The sequence below is a fragment of the Cetorhinus maximus genome, chromosome 11, assembly GCF_964194155.1.
Source record: "Cetorhinus maximus chromosome 11, sCetMax3.hap1.1, whole genome shotgun sequence".
In the NCBI taxonomy this organism is placed as follows: Eukaryota; Metazoa; Chordata; class Chondrichthyes; order Lamniformes; family Cetorhinidae; genus Cetorhinus; species Cetorhinus maximus.
The window spans coordinates 26346162-26361183 of NC_135889.1; the positions used below are offsets into that span (position 1 = coordinate 26346162).

Below are 15022 nucleotides of genomic sequence, written 5' to 3' on the forward strand. Positions count from 1 at the left end.
TGGGCGTCCTTTGGAAGGCCAAGACTTGGGAGGTCCCCAGCCTGCTTTCAGGGTCCTGCTGTGTGGCAGTGGCATCCTCCTTGGCCTGTGAAGCTGGAGCTGCAGAGGTCACAGGAAGAGGGGATTCAGATGGGCCAGACACTCCTGGAGTCACCTGAGTGGATGACCCTGGGGTGTGCACATGCTGATCCTCCTCCCTATGGGTGCCCGAGGGTCCCTGGCTGACTCCATGAGGGCAAGGGGTAGCTGGAGTAAGATTGAGCTGCCCGGTACCCCTCTCGCGTACACACTGTTGGAGTCCAACTATAGCAGTGATGGAGTTAAGCAGCAGTGCAGGAGCGACATCCGAGACCAAGGTCTCCATGGCGACTGCCATCCTGTCAGTGTCAACCTCGGTGCATTGCAATGCCTCAGCCTGAAGACGGACGGACTCCTCCATTGTGCCTTGCAATCTGAGGAGTGCAGCGGACATCCCTTCCTGATATTCCCTAGCTTGCCTTTGCAGCTCCAGCAAGTGATGACCAAGTCTAAAGGCTCGTCCTCTGACTCAGTCAGCAGCCCACCAAATGCTGGGGACCTGGGAAGTCCCTGCTGTGAATCAAACTGTGCACTGTGCTCACCAGTATGTGCCTATTCTACAGCTAGGTCCCACCAAGATGTGTGGCTCTGTGCTGGTGGAGGGTGTGCGTGAGCGCTGTGATGGAACTTCGAGGAGGGTACCTTCAGGTTCCCCTTCTTTAGGTTTCTTCAGGGATTGATTAGATGCCGTGGGTCATGGATTCTGTTGGCTATTTGGCAGATGTACCTGTGAAGCAAGGAGAGATAATTAGTGCAGGGCAGTGGCCTGTGAAAGATGACACATCACTCACGGCATGGCTGTCTGATTGATGTTGCACTGCTATGCCCTTACTTGGTAGAGCAGCACCGATCTCACCATCGATACAGGACCGGTCCAGATCGTGGCCAGCTACTTGGATGGCTCTGCTTTCAAAATCCATGAGGACCTTGATTTCGGGCATTCCGCCACCGGTCTGCGACCTCTCTCTCTTCCTGTGTGCCAGCTTGTCCTGCATGGATAGAGATGGAGAAAGCGTAAGCAGGACGCCTGCAGGGCCAGATGATAGATGTGCCTGGCCTGTGCTGGTGATGAGCGGTCCCATGGACAGGCTGAGGGCAATGAAGGTGTGTGTGAGGGAGTGAATGGTGATGTCCCTTGAACTGGCAGTAAGGAAGGGCCCTGTGGATGTGTGCTGGGTTTGTGAGTGTGTTAGTTGAGAGTGATGAAAAGAGTGACTTACCCTGGCGGAAGCAAGATCATTCATCCTCCTGCAGCACTGGGTGGTTGTCCTCTTCTGAAGGGTGTTGGCGCTGACCACCGCTGCCATCGCCTTCCGAGCTAGATTGGTCACACTGTTGCCTATCCTGCAGCCAGAGCGGAGGTACAGGACAACCCGGCGGGCCTCCATGGCATCCAGCAGTCGCTCGAGGGACCTGTCATTAAACCAGGGGGTTGCAGTCTTTTTTCCTTTGCTGGCCATGTCTCCCAGGCATTGGTGGTGAGCTGGTAGTGATGAGTGGTGTTGCTGGCGGCTGCCTTTTAAACATGGCAGCCGGTGTGATGCAATGGTGGGGTGATGATGTGAGGGTGAATGACATGGAAACAGCATGTTTCCTGGGAATGCACAAATAATGAGGCTGGCTTGGGACAATACAGCTTGAAAATCTGCCATTGCGGCCGGCGGGTAAAACATTGTTTTACCCGTCTGTTATCGCACTTGGTGCGAATCTGGGAAAATTCCGCCCTTTATCTAGTTTATCTTCAAAAAACTCTAATATATTTGTCAAACAGGAATTACTTTTTGTAAAACCCATGCTGACTTGTTCTAAACAGCACCTCCTTCCTCCTGCACTGAATTTCCACCAACACCAAATTTCCAAGTTAGCACTCGTTCCGCATCACGTTCTGTGCTCCCAATCCGCGTAGTCACAACACCTGTCTATTTTCATAGCGGGCTGGTGACTCACCCAAGTTGCAACTGCTATGTCAGCTTCTTGCTTCAGTGATTACATGCAGGTAGCCACTTTCAATTGATTGACAGAGAACTGCCACTATCAGGGAGTTTCTGTTAGAACTAGGCTTTTTAACTAGCTTGCAGTTTTAAGGTTCTAAATCTGAGTCTGACTGTTAATCTAAACTATAGTTTGAGGACATGAGAAAAACTTACCAAAGATATCTCACCTGCAACAAATTCCCAAGTTAGCACTTGCTCTTTCTCAACTCCACTCTGTGCTCCCACAACGTGATACCGTTGTTCAAGGAAGTGTGAGAGTACATTCTTAGCAACTACAAGTTGGTCAGTTTAACATCAGTGTCGGGTAAGGTTTTAAAAACAATAATGGGAAAAAAATTAACAAGAACTTGGAGAGGTTTGAGTAAAACAGGGAAAGCCAGCATAGATTTATAAAATGCATATTATGCTTGACTAATCTAATTGAATCTTTGAAGTAGCAGAGAAGGTTGATGGAGGAAAGAAAACAATGAGTTGTGGTAAATGACGGTAACAAGACATATACAAAGGGTAGTTAGCAAAGTATATGGGATCTAAGGCTTTATAAATGGGGGTATTGAATATAAAAGCAGGGAAGTTATAATAACATTTATAAAGATCTGGTTACGCCACAACTAGAGAATTGCAACCAGTTCTAGGCACCACACTTTCGGAAGGATTCAGAGAACCCTTTAGAAGGTATAGAACAGATTTACCAGAATAGTTCCAGGGGTGAGGGAATTTAGTGTTACGGTTAGGTTGGAGAAGCTGGGCTTGTCCTCTGTGGAGTAAAGGAGGCTGAGGGGCCATCTGATAAAGTTGTCAAAGATTATGGCAAGTTTAGATAAGGTAAACTAAGTAAAGCTGATCTCACTAGCTGATGTTACAAGAACTAAGGGACATAGATTTTAGGTTCTTGGCAAAAGATACAGTGAAATGTGAGGAAGAACTATTCTAGGCAGCAATTTGGAATGACCTGGAACTTGCTGCCTACAGGGGTGGTGGAAGTGGATGTGATTAATGATTTCAAAAGGAAATTGGGTGAACAGATGAGAGAAAAGGAAAAAGCGGGTGAAATGGGATTGCCTGGATTGCTCTACAGAGAGCCAACATGACCAAATAACTTCCATCTGTGTCAAAATGACTTCAAAAATACTTCATTGGCTGTGAAATGCCTTGGGACATCCTGAAATTGTGAAAGGCACTATTTGCAAGATGATCAACAACAGCCTGCTATGATGTGACCTGCAGGGGTGGAGCTCGCAGTTGGCTGCACACAACTGCATTAGACAGACCACTGATGGGATGAATACCAGGACCGACAATTTTGCAAATGTCGCCGATGATGATGCCAGTCAGAATGAGTGGAGCCTCAAATTTGCCCATCTGGTTGGCTTCCCACAGGTTCAAGGTGTTATAGACTGCACACATGTGGAAATCTATGCACCACCAGATCAACCAGCTGTATTTCTAAACTGCAAGGGGCTCTACTTCATCAACATGCAGCTTGTGTGCATTCATAACGAATGGTTTATGTACTTGTGTTAATTGTATATTAATTCAGTGTTTAATTGTGGGCATAAACTGGAATTTACCAGTGTTCATATGAGTAGAAGCAGGCTGAAACTGTGGTTGTTGGAATGAAGATGCATGATATGTGTCTCCATAAATAAAAACTTATAAACTTACAAAGGTTCGGCTCAAGTTCTAACATTCACCACCTGGCAACCTGAATTATAGCACCAGATTTCCTGGGAGCTGCCATAATGCTTTTATCCTGCACAAGACCAAGCTTGCTGACCTCTTTGGGCCTGCAAGAAGATTTAAGTGGTAGCAGCTCAGAGACAAAAGATACCCCCTTAAAAGTTGTTTGATGACACCTATGAAAAATCCAACCAATGAAGCCCAAGAATGGTACAATAAAAACGTTATAATATCCAGATGTGTCACAGAGCAAGAAATATAGGAAATAGGAGTAGGAGTAGGCCATTCAGCCCTTCAAGCCTGCTCCGCCATTCATTATGATCATGGCTGATCAACCAACTCAATAGCCTGCTACCGCTTTCTCCCCATATCCTTTGATCTCTTTCGCCCCAAGAGCGATATCTAACTCCTTCTTGAAAACATAAAATGTTTTGGCCTCAACTACTTTCTGTGGTAGCGAATTCCACAGGCTCACCACTCACTGGGTGAAGAAATTTCTCCTCATCTCAGTCCCAAATGGTCTACCCCGTATCCTCAGACTGTGACCCCTAGTTCTGGACACCCCCCACCATCAGGAACATCCTTCCTGCATCTACCCTGTCTATTCCTGTTAGAATTTTATTGGTTTCTATGAGAACCCCCTCATTCTTCTGAACTCCAGCGAATATAATCCTAACCGACTCAATTTCTCCTCATATGTCAGTCCCGCCATCCCAGGAATCAGTCTGGTAAACCATCGCCGCACTCCCTCTATAGCAAGACCATCCTTCCTCAGATAAGGAGACCAAAACTGCACACAATATTCCTGGTGTGGTCTCACCAAGGCCCTGTATAATTGCAGCAAGACATCCCTGTTCCTGTACTCGAATCCTCTCGCTTTGAAGGCCAACATACCATTTGCCTTCTTTATCCCCTGCCGCACCTGCGTACTTACCTTCAGAGACTGGTGTACGATGACACCCAGGTCTTGTTGCACATTCCCCTCTCTCAATTTATAGCCATTCAGATAATAATCTGCCTTCCTGTTTTTGCTACCAAAGTGGATAACCTCACATTTATCCACATTATACTGCACCTGCCATGCATTTGCCCACTCACTCAGCTTGTCCAAATCACACTGAAACATCTCTGCATCCTCCTCACAGCTCACCCTCCCACCCAGCCTTGTGTCATCTGCAAATTTGGAGATATTACATTTAGTCCATTCATCTAAATCATTAATATATGTGGTGAATAACTGGGGTCCCAGCACCGATCCCTGCGGTACTAGTCACTGCCTGCCATTTGGAAAAAGACCCATTTATTCCTACTCTTTGTTTCCTATCTGCCAACCAGTTTTCTATCCATCTCAATACACTGCCCCCAATCCCATGCGCTTTAATTTTACACGCTAATCTCTTGTGTGGGACTTTGTCAAAAGTCTTCTGAAAGTCCAAATAAACTACATCCACTGCCTCCCTTTCATCAACTCTACTAGTTACATTCTCGAAAAATTCCAGTAGATTTGTCAAGCATGATTTCCCTTTCTAAAATCCATGCTGACTCTGTCCGATTCTGCCACTGTTTTCCAAGTGTTCAGCTATTAAATCTTTTATAATGGTCTCTAGAATTTTGACCACTACCGACGTCAGGCTGACTGGTCTATAATTTCCTGTTTTCTCTCTGCCTCCCTTTTTAAATAATGGGGTTACATTACCTACCCTCCAATCTGTAGGAACTGTTCCAGAATCTATAGAATCTTGGAAGATGACCACCAATGCATCCACTATTTCTAGAGCCACTTCAGTACTCTGGGATGTAGATTATCAGGTCCTGGGGATTTATCGGCCTTCAATCCCATCAATTTCCCCAACACCATTTCCCTACTAATACTGATTTCTTTCAGTTCCTTCCTCTCACTAAACCCTGTGTTCCCCAACATTTCTGGTATGTTATTTGTATCCTCCTTTGTGAAGACAGAACCAAAGTATATATTTAGTTGGTCAGCTATTTCTTTGTTCCCCCATTATAAATTCCCCTGTTTCTGACAGTAAGGGACCTACATTTGTCTTCACTAATCTTTTTCTCTTCACATGCCTATAGAAACTTTTACAGTCAATTTTTATGTTCCCCACAAGCTTACTCTCGTACTCTATTTTCCCCTTCTTAATTAATCCCTTGGTCCTCCTTTGCTGAATTCTAAACTGCTCCCAATCCTCAGGTCTGTTGGTCTTTTCTGGCCAATTTGTATGCCTCTTCCTTGGATCTAATACTATCTCTAATTTCCCTTGTAAGCCATGGTTTGGCCACCTTTCCTATTTTACTTTTGCGTCAGACAGGAATAAACAATTGTTGCAGTTCATCCATGCGCTCTGTGAACATTTGCCATTGCCTATCCACCGTCATCCCTTTAAGTAACGTTTCCCAATCCATTATTGCCAACTCGCGCCTCATACCATCGTAGTTTCCTTCATTCAGTTTCAGGACCCTAGTCTCAGAATCAACTACGTCACTCTCCATCTTGATGAAGAATTCTATCATATTATAGTCACTCATCTCCAAGGGGCCTCGCACAACTAGATTGCCAATTATTCCTTTCTCATTACACAATACCCAGTCTAGGATGGCCTGTTCTCTAGTTGGTTCCTCAACGTATTGGTCCAGAAAACCATCCCGTATACACTCCAGGAATTCCTCCTCTACGGTATTGTTACTAATTTGATTTGCCCAATCTATATGCACATTAAAGTCACCCATAATTACAGATGTTCCTTTATTGCATGCATCTCTAATTTCCTGTTTAATGCCATTCCCAACATTACCACTGCAGTTTGGGGGTCTATATACAACACCCACTAACGTTTTTTGCCCCTTAGTGTTTCTCAGCTCTACCCATACAGATTCCACATCGTCGGAGCTAATATCTTTCTTCACTATTGCATTAATTTCCTCTTTAACCAGCAATGCAACTCCACCGCCTTTTCCTTTTTGTCTGTCCTTCCTAAATACTGAATACCCCTGGATGTTCAGTTCCCATCCCTGGTCACCCTGCAGCCATGTCTCCGTAATTCCAACTATATCAAACCTGTTTACATCTATTTGCGCGGTTAATTCATCCGCTTTATTGCAAATGCTCCTCGCTTTCCCCTGAGAGGCCATTCCGCCTAACAGTATCCAAAGCGGTATATCTGTTTTGCAGGGGAATAGCCACAGGAGATTCCTGCACTGCCTGCCTAGTCCTCTTGCTCTGCCTGGTGGTCACCCATTCCCTTCCTGCCTGTGGACTCTTAGTTTGCAGTGTGACCACCTCTCTATACGTGCTATCTACAATACTCTCCACCTCGCGGATGCTCCATAGTGTCTCCAGCCGCCGCTCCAGCTCCAAAACCCGGGCTTCCAGGAGCTACAGCTGGAGACACTTCCCACACACATGCTGGCCCCGGGCACTGGAAATGTTCCCGGCTTCCCACATAGAGCAGGAGGAGCACACCATGGCTTTGAGCTCTCCTGCCATGACTTACCCCTTTAAATTAAATTAAACCTTTTGGAAGATACTTAATATCAAATAATATCAATTACTCTAGGGTCCTTCTTCCCTGCTCCTCGTTGTTACAGAATATAGCCCTTTCAAACGATGAACCACAAAATAAGACCTTAAAAATTATAAGCGATAAAAGTAGTAAGTACTTACCCGACCGTACTCACGGTACTCAAAGGATCACCTCATTCCCTCCTCACCGAACTCCCTCAGTCACCAAACTCCAACTTAAGCATGCCACTGCAGCCCAAAGCAGCATTCCAGTGCAGACAAAGTCAGCACTTCAGATGGCCTGTTTTTATACTCTCTGAATCTAGCCTCTGAAAACCTGTTTAAGCCAGTTATCTAATTAACTAGTTATTAAGCAGAGCCTGTATAAACCCTGTTTTAAAGCTGGCCTAAAACTCATCTTCTTCCAATCCAAACAACAACTTTTAGTTTATTACTAAATTAAAGAAAGACTAGGCTTTAGATAGAAATTAACCCTTAATTACCCTCAGTTAGCAAACTCCAACTTAAGAACTCTACTGCAGCCCAAAGCAGCACTCCAGTGCTCAAGGTATGCTTCAGGTGCCTGGACAGATCACTTAAGCACTCACCTGCAAGGCAGTAAAGCTAGGAGCGTAGCACAATGCAACAGTTGCTGACACCCTAAGCCATGCCTTTTTCAAACAGTAAGATGTTTCCTGCCTCCCATTGCTGGGGAAGAGTACCTCATTCTAACCTCTCACTGCCCCAGTTGTACATCATTAAAAATGGGGCATAGCCTTTGATGGTCCTAAGTCCATCTTAAGCAATTGTTATTTCCATGCCAAACCTCATAACTCACCCAAATTTTATTTTTTGAATTGGCCTTTTAAATACTTGAGATCGTGTCATGCGGTTACAGATCACACCTGCCACCTTGCATTTGACACCAAGCTAGAAATAAAATTATAAGTTTCCTGCGTTAAGATGTCACAAATATGCTGAACTTATTTCTGGGTTGCTCACACAATACTGGACCCCTCCCATACCTTCTCTCTCTCCCCCCTCTGCAAACCCCTGCTACTCGCATCTTGAAGTTAATACCGGGGCCAAGGTCTGCAGTCTTTAGATTAAGACTTTACAGTGCATCAGTCAGACTGATTTCAAAATTTGGTCAACAAACCATAAAACCTTGTACGCATATGAGAAAGAGTAAAGAAAAGAGAACAAGATTGGATCCAAGTGTTAAAAGGATGAGCTTGGAGTGACCAGAGGACATGAATGAAAATGGTGAAAAGCAAAATTAAAAGGGATATCAGGGAGAATTTGTTTTCTCGAAGAGTGGTTTTGAAATAACCTGCCAGGGACATTGAATTCAAAAGCTGGAGTTGTGCAAAAGACAGTTGCATGCATTGATAGAGGAGTAATGGAACTAGCGGAGTTAACTTTAATCGAAAAAATCACCTCTTCTCATCCTTAAATTTTCTTATGTTCTTATCATAAGTAAAAACTGTGTGAGATTAAAAACCTTTTGGATGCAGGTAGCTGCCATTACAGGAGCTAGTGTACTTGCTACCCGATGTTTAGCTAATCTCTCCTTTTCTTCTTCCATTCGGATTTCCAGCATAAACTTGGCTCGGAGCCGTCCCTGTCGAGCACGCTCAGATATCTGAATGATTTGAATCGCTTCTTCAAGCGTCAATAATTTTATATTTCTTTCCTAAAATATATGAAAAATATTTCATAGTGAAAGTAACTCAACTTGGTAACACAATTAATTATTTCATTTAATCAGATATTAAAAAAAAGATCAAAATTTTGTCAGACATTCAAACATAAACATATCTTGAAAACGTCAATCAAATCACCTCTTAACCTTCAAAATTCCAGGGAATACAACCCTAATTTGTTTAACCTCTCCTCTTACCTGGATAGCAACAGGTTAAATTTTGACTTAAGGTCACCAGATAGCCTCAAATTAAGAATAATATGAAAATCCTCTCAGTAAATCCTGACAAGTGCCGAAAACGATGGTGCTTGTTCAATGTATAATGAACATTTGCATCCCATCTTTATTGGGAACTTAATCCTTGTGAATCCAGGTAAGAGGAGAGGTTAAACAAATTAGGGTTGTATTCCCTGGAATTTTGAAGGTTAAGAGGTGATTTGATTGACGTTTTCAAGATATTAAGGGAACAAATAGGATAAATGGAGAGAAACTATTTCTGCTAACTGGGGGTCATCGTTTAAAAGTTAGAGCCAGACCGTTCAGGAATGAAATTAGAAAACACTATGACACATGAAGGGTGGTAGAATTTTGGTACTTTATTCTGCAAATGGAAATTGATGCTAGGTTGCGTTAATTCTAAAACTGAGATTAATAGAATTTTGATTACCAAAGGCATTCAACGGAGATGGGGCAAGATAGGTAGGAGGTCGGTCACAGATCACCAATGACTTCATTGAATGGCGGAACAGGCTCTCGGGGCTAAATGGCCTACTCCTGTTCCTATATTCGTATTTGCACACACAATTGGGTTGGCCCTCCATATGGGATTTAAAAACACATAATCTCTCTAAGACATTTATGACTCTGGTAGATATCAGTCTCCTTTGAAGTACCATAAGCAAGTATCTCTAATAAACATTAATAATACATAACATTGGAACCTGTTATTTTGAAATGTTTTAAATTGGTTCACACTACTTTTGAGAATAGCAACAATTAGAATTTAGGAAATTTAGCAGCCACTCTGTACCGATAATTCCAAGCTACAAAGCAATAAGGGACAAGCTGATTTTTCTTTTTGGTAACATTAGCTGAAGGAAGAAAGTTGGCTAGGCCATGAGAAGAATTCTCAGCTCTTGGATCAAAGAATCTTTAGTGTCCTCATAAACCATGAGAAAAGACACAGAACCTTGGTTTCATATCTCACCCAAAAAATTAGAACAGGTAGTGTCTCAAATCCAGCTGTCCAAAAGCTGGAGTTGTCTGAAAACTGGACGTTTTTAGAATATGCCAGCATCAATTTTAATTAAGTAAAAAACACTTACCTGGGCAATTCAGCTAGGCACTGTATCAGCATGGCCCCAGATAAGTTAAGTTACCTGCTTCCCCGATTGTGTGCCGGTCTATTCCCATGCTCCAAGTGACTTTGACCCCACCCAAATTGGCTTGGCCCGAACCGCCCAAGGCGAGATCCAAAGTCCAGCATGACCTCGGTCCCAAGGTTGCCGGTTTTGAGACATTGTGCTGCAAAGGTTATGGGCCCTTACAGCATCCTGGCAGTAATACTAAAGATTTGTGCTCTAGGCAAGCTGTTATAGTACAGGTACAACACAAGCATCTACCTGACAATGTGGAAAATTGTCCAGGTATGTCCGGACAAATCCATTCTGGCCAACTGCCGTCCCAGTCAATTATCAATCATCAGCAAAGTGAAGGAAGGTGTCACCGACAGCGCTATCAAGCGATACTTACATAGCAATTAGCTGCTCACTGATTCTCACTTTGGGTTCCACCAGCCACTCAGCTCCTGACCTTTCACTAACTGAATGTGGCATCAAAGAGCCTGAGCAAAATTGAAGTCAATGGGAATTGGGGAAAATCTCCACTGTGTAGCACAAAGGAAGATGGTTGTTGGGCCATCTCAGTCCCAGGACAGCACTGCAGAAGTTCATCAGAGTATTGTCCTAGGCCCAACTATCTCCAGCTGTTTCAAAGACCTTCCTTCGATTCTTGTTCGCTGATGATTGCACAATGTCCAGTACCATTTGCGACTCCTCAGATGCTGAAGCAGTCTGTTTCCATATGCATAAAGGCCTGGACAGCATTCAGGCTTGAGCTGATAAATGGCTAGTAACTTTCAGGCCATACAAGTACCAGGCAATGACCATCTCCAACAACAGATAATCCAATCATCTCCCTTGACATTCAATGGCATTACCATCGCAAAATCCCATTATCAACATCCTGGCAGTTACCATTGACCAGAAACTGAACTGGGCCAGCTAGATAAATACTGCGGCTACAAGAGCAGGTCAGGATCTGGGAATTCTGCAGCGAGCAATTCACACCCAGTCTCCTCAAAGTCTGTCCACCATCAACAAGACACAAGTCAAGAGTATGATGAAACTCTCCACTGTCTGGATGACTGTAGCTCCAACAACACCCAAGAAGCTCGAGCCCATCCAGGACAAAGAGGCTCGCTTGATCAGCACCCCATCCATCAACTTAAACATGTACTCCCTCCACCAGAGTAGCAGCAGTGTGTGCTGTATACAAGGTGCACTGCAGCAGCTCAACAAGCCTCCTTCGACAACATCTTCCAAATCTGTGATCTCTTCCACCTAGAAGGATAAGGGCAGCAGGAACATTGAACACCGCCACCTACCTGCAAGTTCCCCTCCAAGCCACACACCATCCTGACTTGGAAAGATATCGCCGTTCCTTCACTGTCACTTCCAAGATCATGAACTACCCACTAACAGTGTACCTGGACCAGATGGACTGCAACAGTTCAAGAAGGCAGCTCATCTTCTCAAGGGCAATTCGGGATGTGCAACAAATGCTGCCTTGCCAGCTACTCACACATCCCAATAAGTAACAAAAAAACTCAATAAGATTGGCAAACTAAAATAGATACATTGAAGAAAAACCCATGGAGCCATGAAAAAGAAAATAAAGCTCGTTATTCCTAGAGATAATTTGTTGGATGCAAGTTATAATGTCCAGCAAATATATAATGAAGTAAGCCATGACACTTGAAAAGTGAAACTGAGCAGTCAACAATGATATATAATAAATAATATATAAAATAAAATAAAAACATAAAATGTTGGAAAAGCTCAGCAGGTCTGGCAGCATCTGTGGAAAGAGAAAAAGAGTTAAGTTTCGAGTCTTTACGGCTCCTCTTCAGAGCTAAGTGAAAATCAGCAGTCAACAATAGTGGTTTGATTTGTAGAAACATAGAAAATAGAGCAAGAATAGGTCATTCGTCCCTTCAAGCCTGCTCCGCCATTCAATATGATCATGGCAGATCCTCTATCTCAACGCCATACTCCTGCGCTCTCCCCATGCCCTTGACACCTTTAGAGTCCACAAATCTATTTCCTCCTTAAATATATTCAGTGACTTGGCCTCTGCAAGGGCCTCTGTAGAGAATTCCATAGGTTTACCATCCTCTGAGTGAAGAAGTTCCTCCTCATCTCAGTCCTAAATGGTCTTCCCTATATCCTGAGACTGTAGCTCCTTGTTCTAGATGCCCCCCCCAGCCAGAGGAGTGAGGACTGAGTGGAATCCATCAAAATCAATGCTGAGAAAGGTCCTTCACGTTTACTTAGAAGTTTGCAAGCCTTCCTGTGGAATTACATGCCAGACAGGGAGTTATCAACTGACAAACTGAAATTTTATGCTCCCACCAGAGACAGGTGGTCGGCAGGGGTGTAATATTGGGTCCCATGGCAGTAGCGTCGTGCCTGGCGCCTACCCGAACTTGTAGGTATTTTACCTGCGATGGGGGAGGCAACAGACAACCTGCTCACCCATCGGCCAAAATGGGCCAGTTAAGAGCTTCCTCTCTCCACCACTGGGATCTTTCCCTCAACAGGACAGGCCGGTGTCAAGTATCCAAGCCACTCGGTGACACCCTGGGCCAAGCTGGGAGGATGACTCCTGGTCAGATACCCTGTACCCATCTGGCAGAATGGATGCAAGATTGGTGAGTATAAGAGCACAGTGCAAGTTCTGATAGAGGGTCCAGAAGTGACTGTGTGTCAGCAAGAGTTCATGCACCAGGGAAAGAGGTTCCAGTTGTGCAATAGGGAGATCTTGCAGTAGTTACCCCGAAAGACATAAAATTGCAAGCAGAGGCCATAGCTTGAACAGATTACACAATGAAACGAAGACCACAGAATAGGACCGGAAGCAGAAATCTTCACCGATTGTGAGGTTTTTGGTGGCTGCCAAAAAATTTGAGGATAAACTAATAAGAGAGCCAAAATAGAGGGAAGAGAGTTTGGAGTTTATTGTGAGGTACCAGACAAGGATAAATCAGCCTTGCCACATAGATGGATTTGTACTGAATGGGACTCATAAAGCTAAAGTGACTGGGTGATGTAAATTTTAGAGTGGATTCTCCCACAGCTGGAAAAACAATCTCAAAAATCTTTTTCGCTCTTTTGGCCACATATTTCTGGGAGTGGAGATCAATTTCTTAGAAGACAATTATTTTAATTTCTGCAAGTTGATACTTTTCAGAGAGAAGTGTTTCTGAAACCTCATAAAGCAGCAAAAGTGAAGGGAAACAATGGAAACTAAACAAATATGTCTATGACCTGAATGATGCTTCCAAGGTGTGGTATTTTCAATGAGATCTGTTTTGCTGAAAATGGGTTGTGTTCAACTAAAAAAAGATCCTGCAATATTTTATTGGTATCACAAGGCATGTTGATTATCTCTCATGTGGTGGTACTACAGAGTTTGAGAAATGTATTATTAATAAGACTAATAAGGTTAGAGTAACATTTAAATTTGGGAGTCAGACTTGTAGGGCTTTTAAGTCTATTGTTTTAGATATTAAGCAGAGTGGATCTGGATTAACGTTAAATCAACAAGCCTATTTGAACAGTGTTACTCCCATCCTTGTATGTAAATAATGCTAGGTCATCGCAGAAAGATGACAGAGCAATTGTGTAGCTTTATTGGTCAGCTTAGCTAGTTGAGCACTCAGATGGGATTTGATGTGTTGGAGTTAAGTACTACAATGAAATGTCCTACAGTCAATAATGATTTAAGGGCAAAATTAATATGAAAAATTTTAGAAATAAGTCTGGTACAATGTGCATTTAAGTTTCCATCCTTCGGTGACCCAAAGAATATGAAACTCATCATTTTAGGGATGCTTCACATGCTGTTATTCCTGGGTATTCTAATGGGTATTCTTGTGCAGCTGGTTTCCTAGTAGTTCTTATGAGTGAAAAGGGGAGATGTGTTTTAGCTTGAAGAGCTAAGAAAATAGAAAGGGTTGTTAAACATACTTTAGCTGCTGAAATACTGGCTCTTGTGGAAGCAATGAATATGGGTTTCCATTTGACAATAATTTTACATGAGATTCTATACATGGGGCATACTGCATACCCATACAAAAAGTGCGAGTGAGGTAAAGTTACGGATTGACCTTGCAGGATTGAAACAAATGCTGGAAAAAAGGAAATCTCCAAAATTAAATGGGTGGATGCAAGCTATCAACTGTCTGATTTATTTTTGTAAAACAATGCTTGCACAACGAAATTTTTACCTTGCAATGTAATGGCTTTTATGGAACATGGGGATTTTTAATTTGATTTGTTATGAAATTTTGTGCATATTTCTTAAAGACAAAGAAGGGAACCTTGTCGATTGTGTATTAAGTGTGCTTGTGGTGGTACCATAAAAGGGCGCAGAAAGGGAAACGCAGACTATGTAATACTATGCTAAGTGGGATGTAGATTGAGTGAGAAGTTAGTTCAGGTGGAAATTTGGTGCACAGGGGGAAAGGGGCTCGCCACCTTTATTGGTCTCCAGCATTTGGAGAATTTTTCTTTCCTTATCTCTAAACTAGGAAAGTGAAAGCTTCTGTTATATTACTTTAGCTGTGTGAGTTATTAACTAATTAAATAAATAAATTTAGTAGGGTGTATTAGTACTAGTAAGGTGTATTAGTACTGATGAGGATTTTTAGCAGTAGCAAGGATAACTAATAAAGGCTACTGCAACCTTAGAATGCATGACCTGGGCAATGTGGGA

The 15022-nt window shown here is 43.2% G+C and overlaps 1 protein-coding gene across 1 annotated transcript in view; it reads right to left on the reverse strand.

Moving 5' to 3' along the window:
- The window catches only part of LOC144686962 (dynein regulatory complex protein 11-like), a 378502-nt gene that overhangs the window by 304473 nt on the left and 59007 nt on the right, over positions 1 to 15022 (reverse strand). The window contains exon 4 of the mRNA XM_078552808.1: positions 8765 to 8956. Within this exon, the coding sequence (XP_078408934.1) occupies positions 8765 to 8956 (192 nt within the window). The remainder of the gene's footprint in view (positions 1 to 8764; positions 8957 to 15022) is intronic.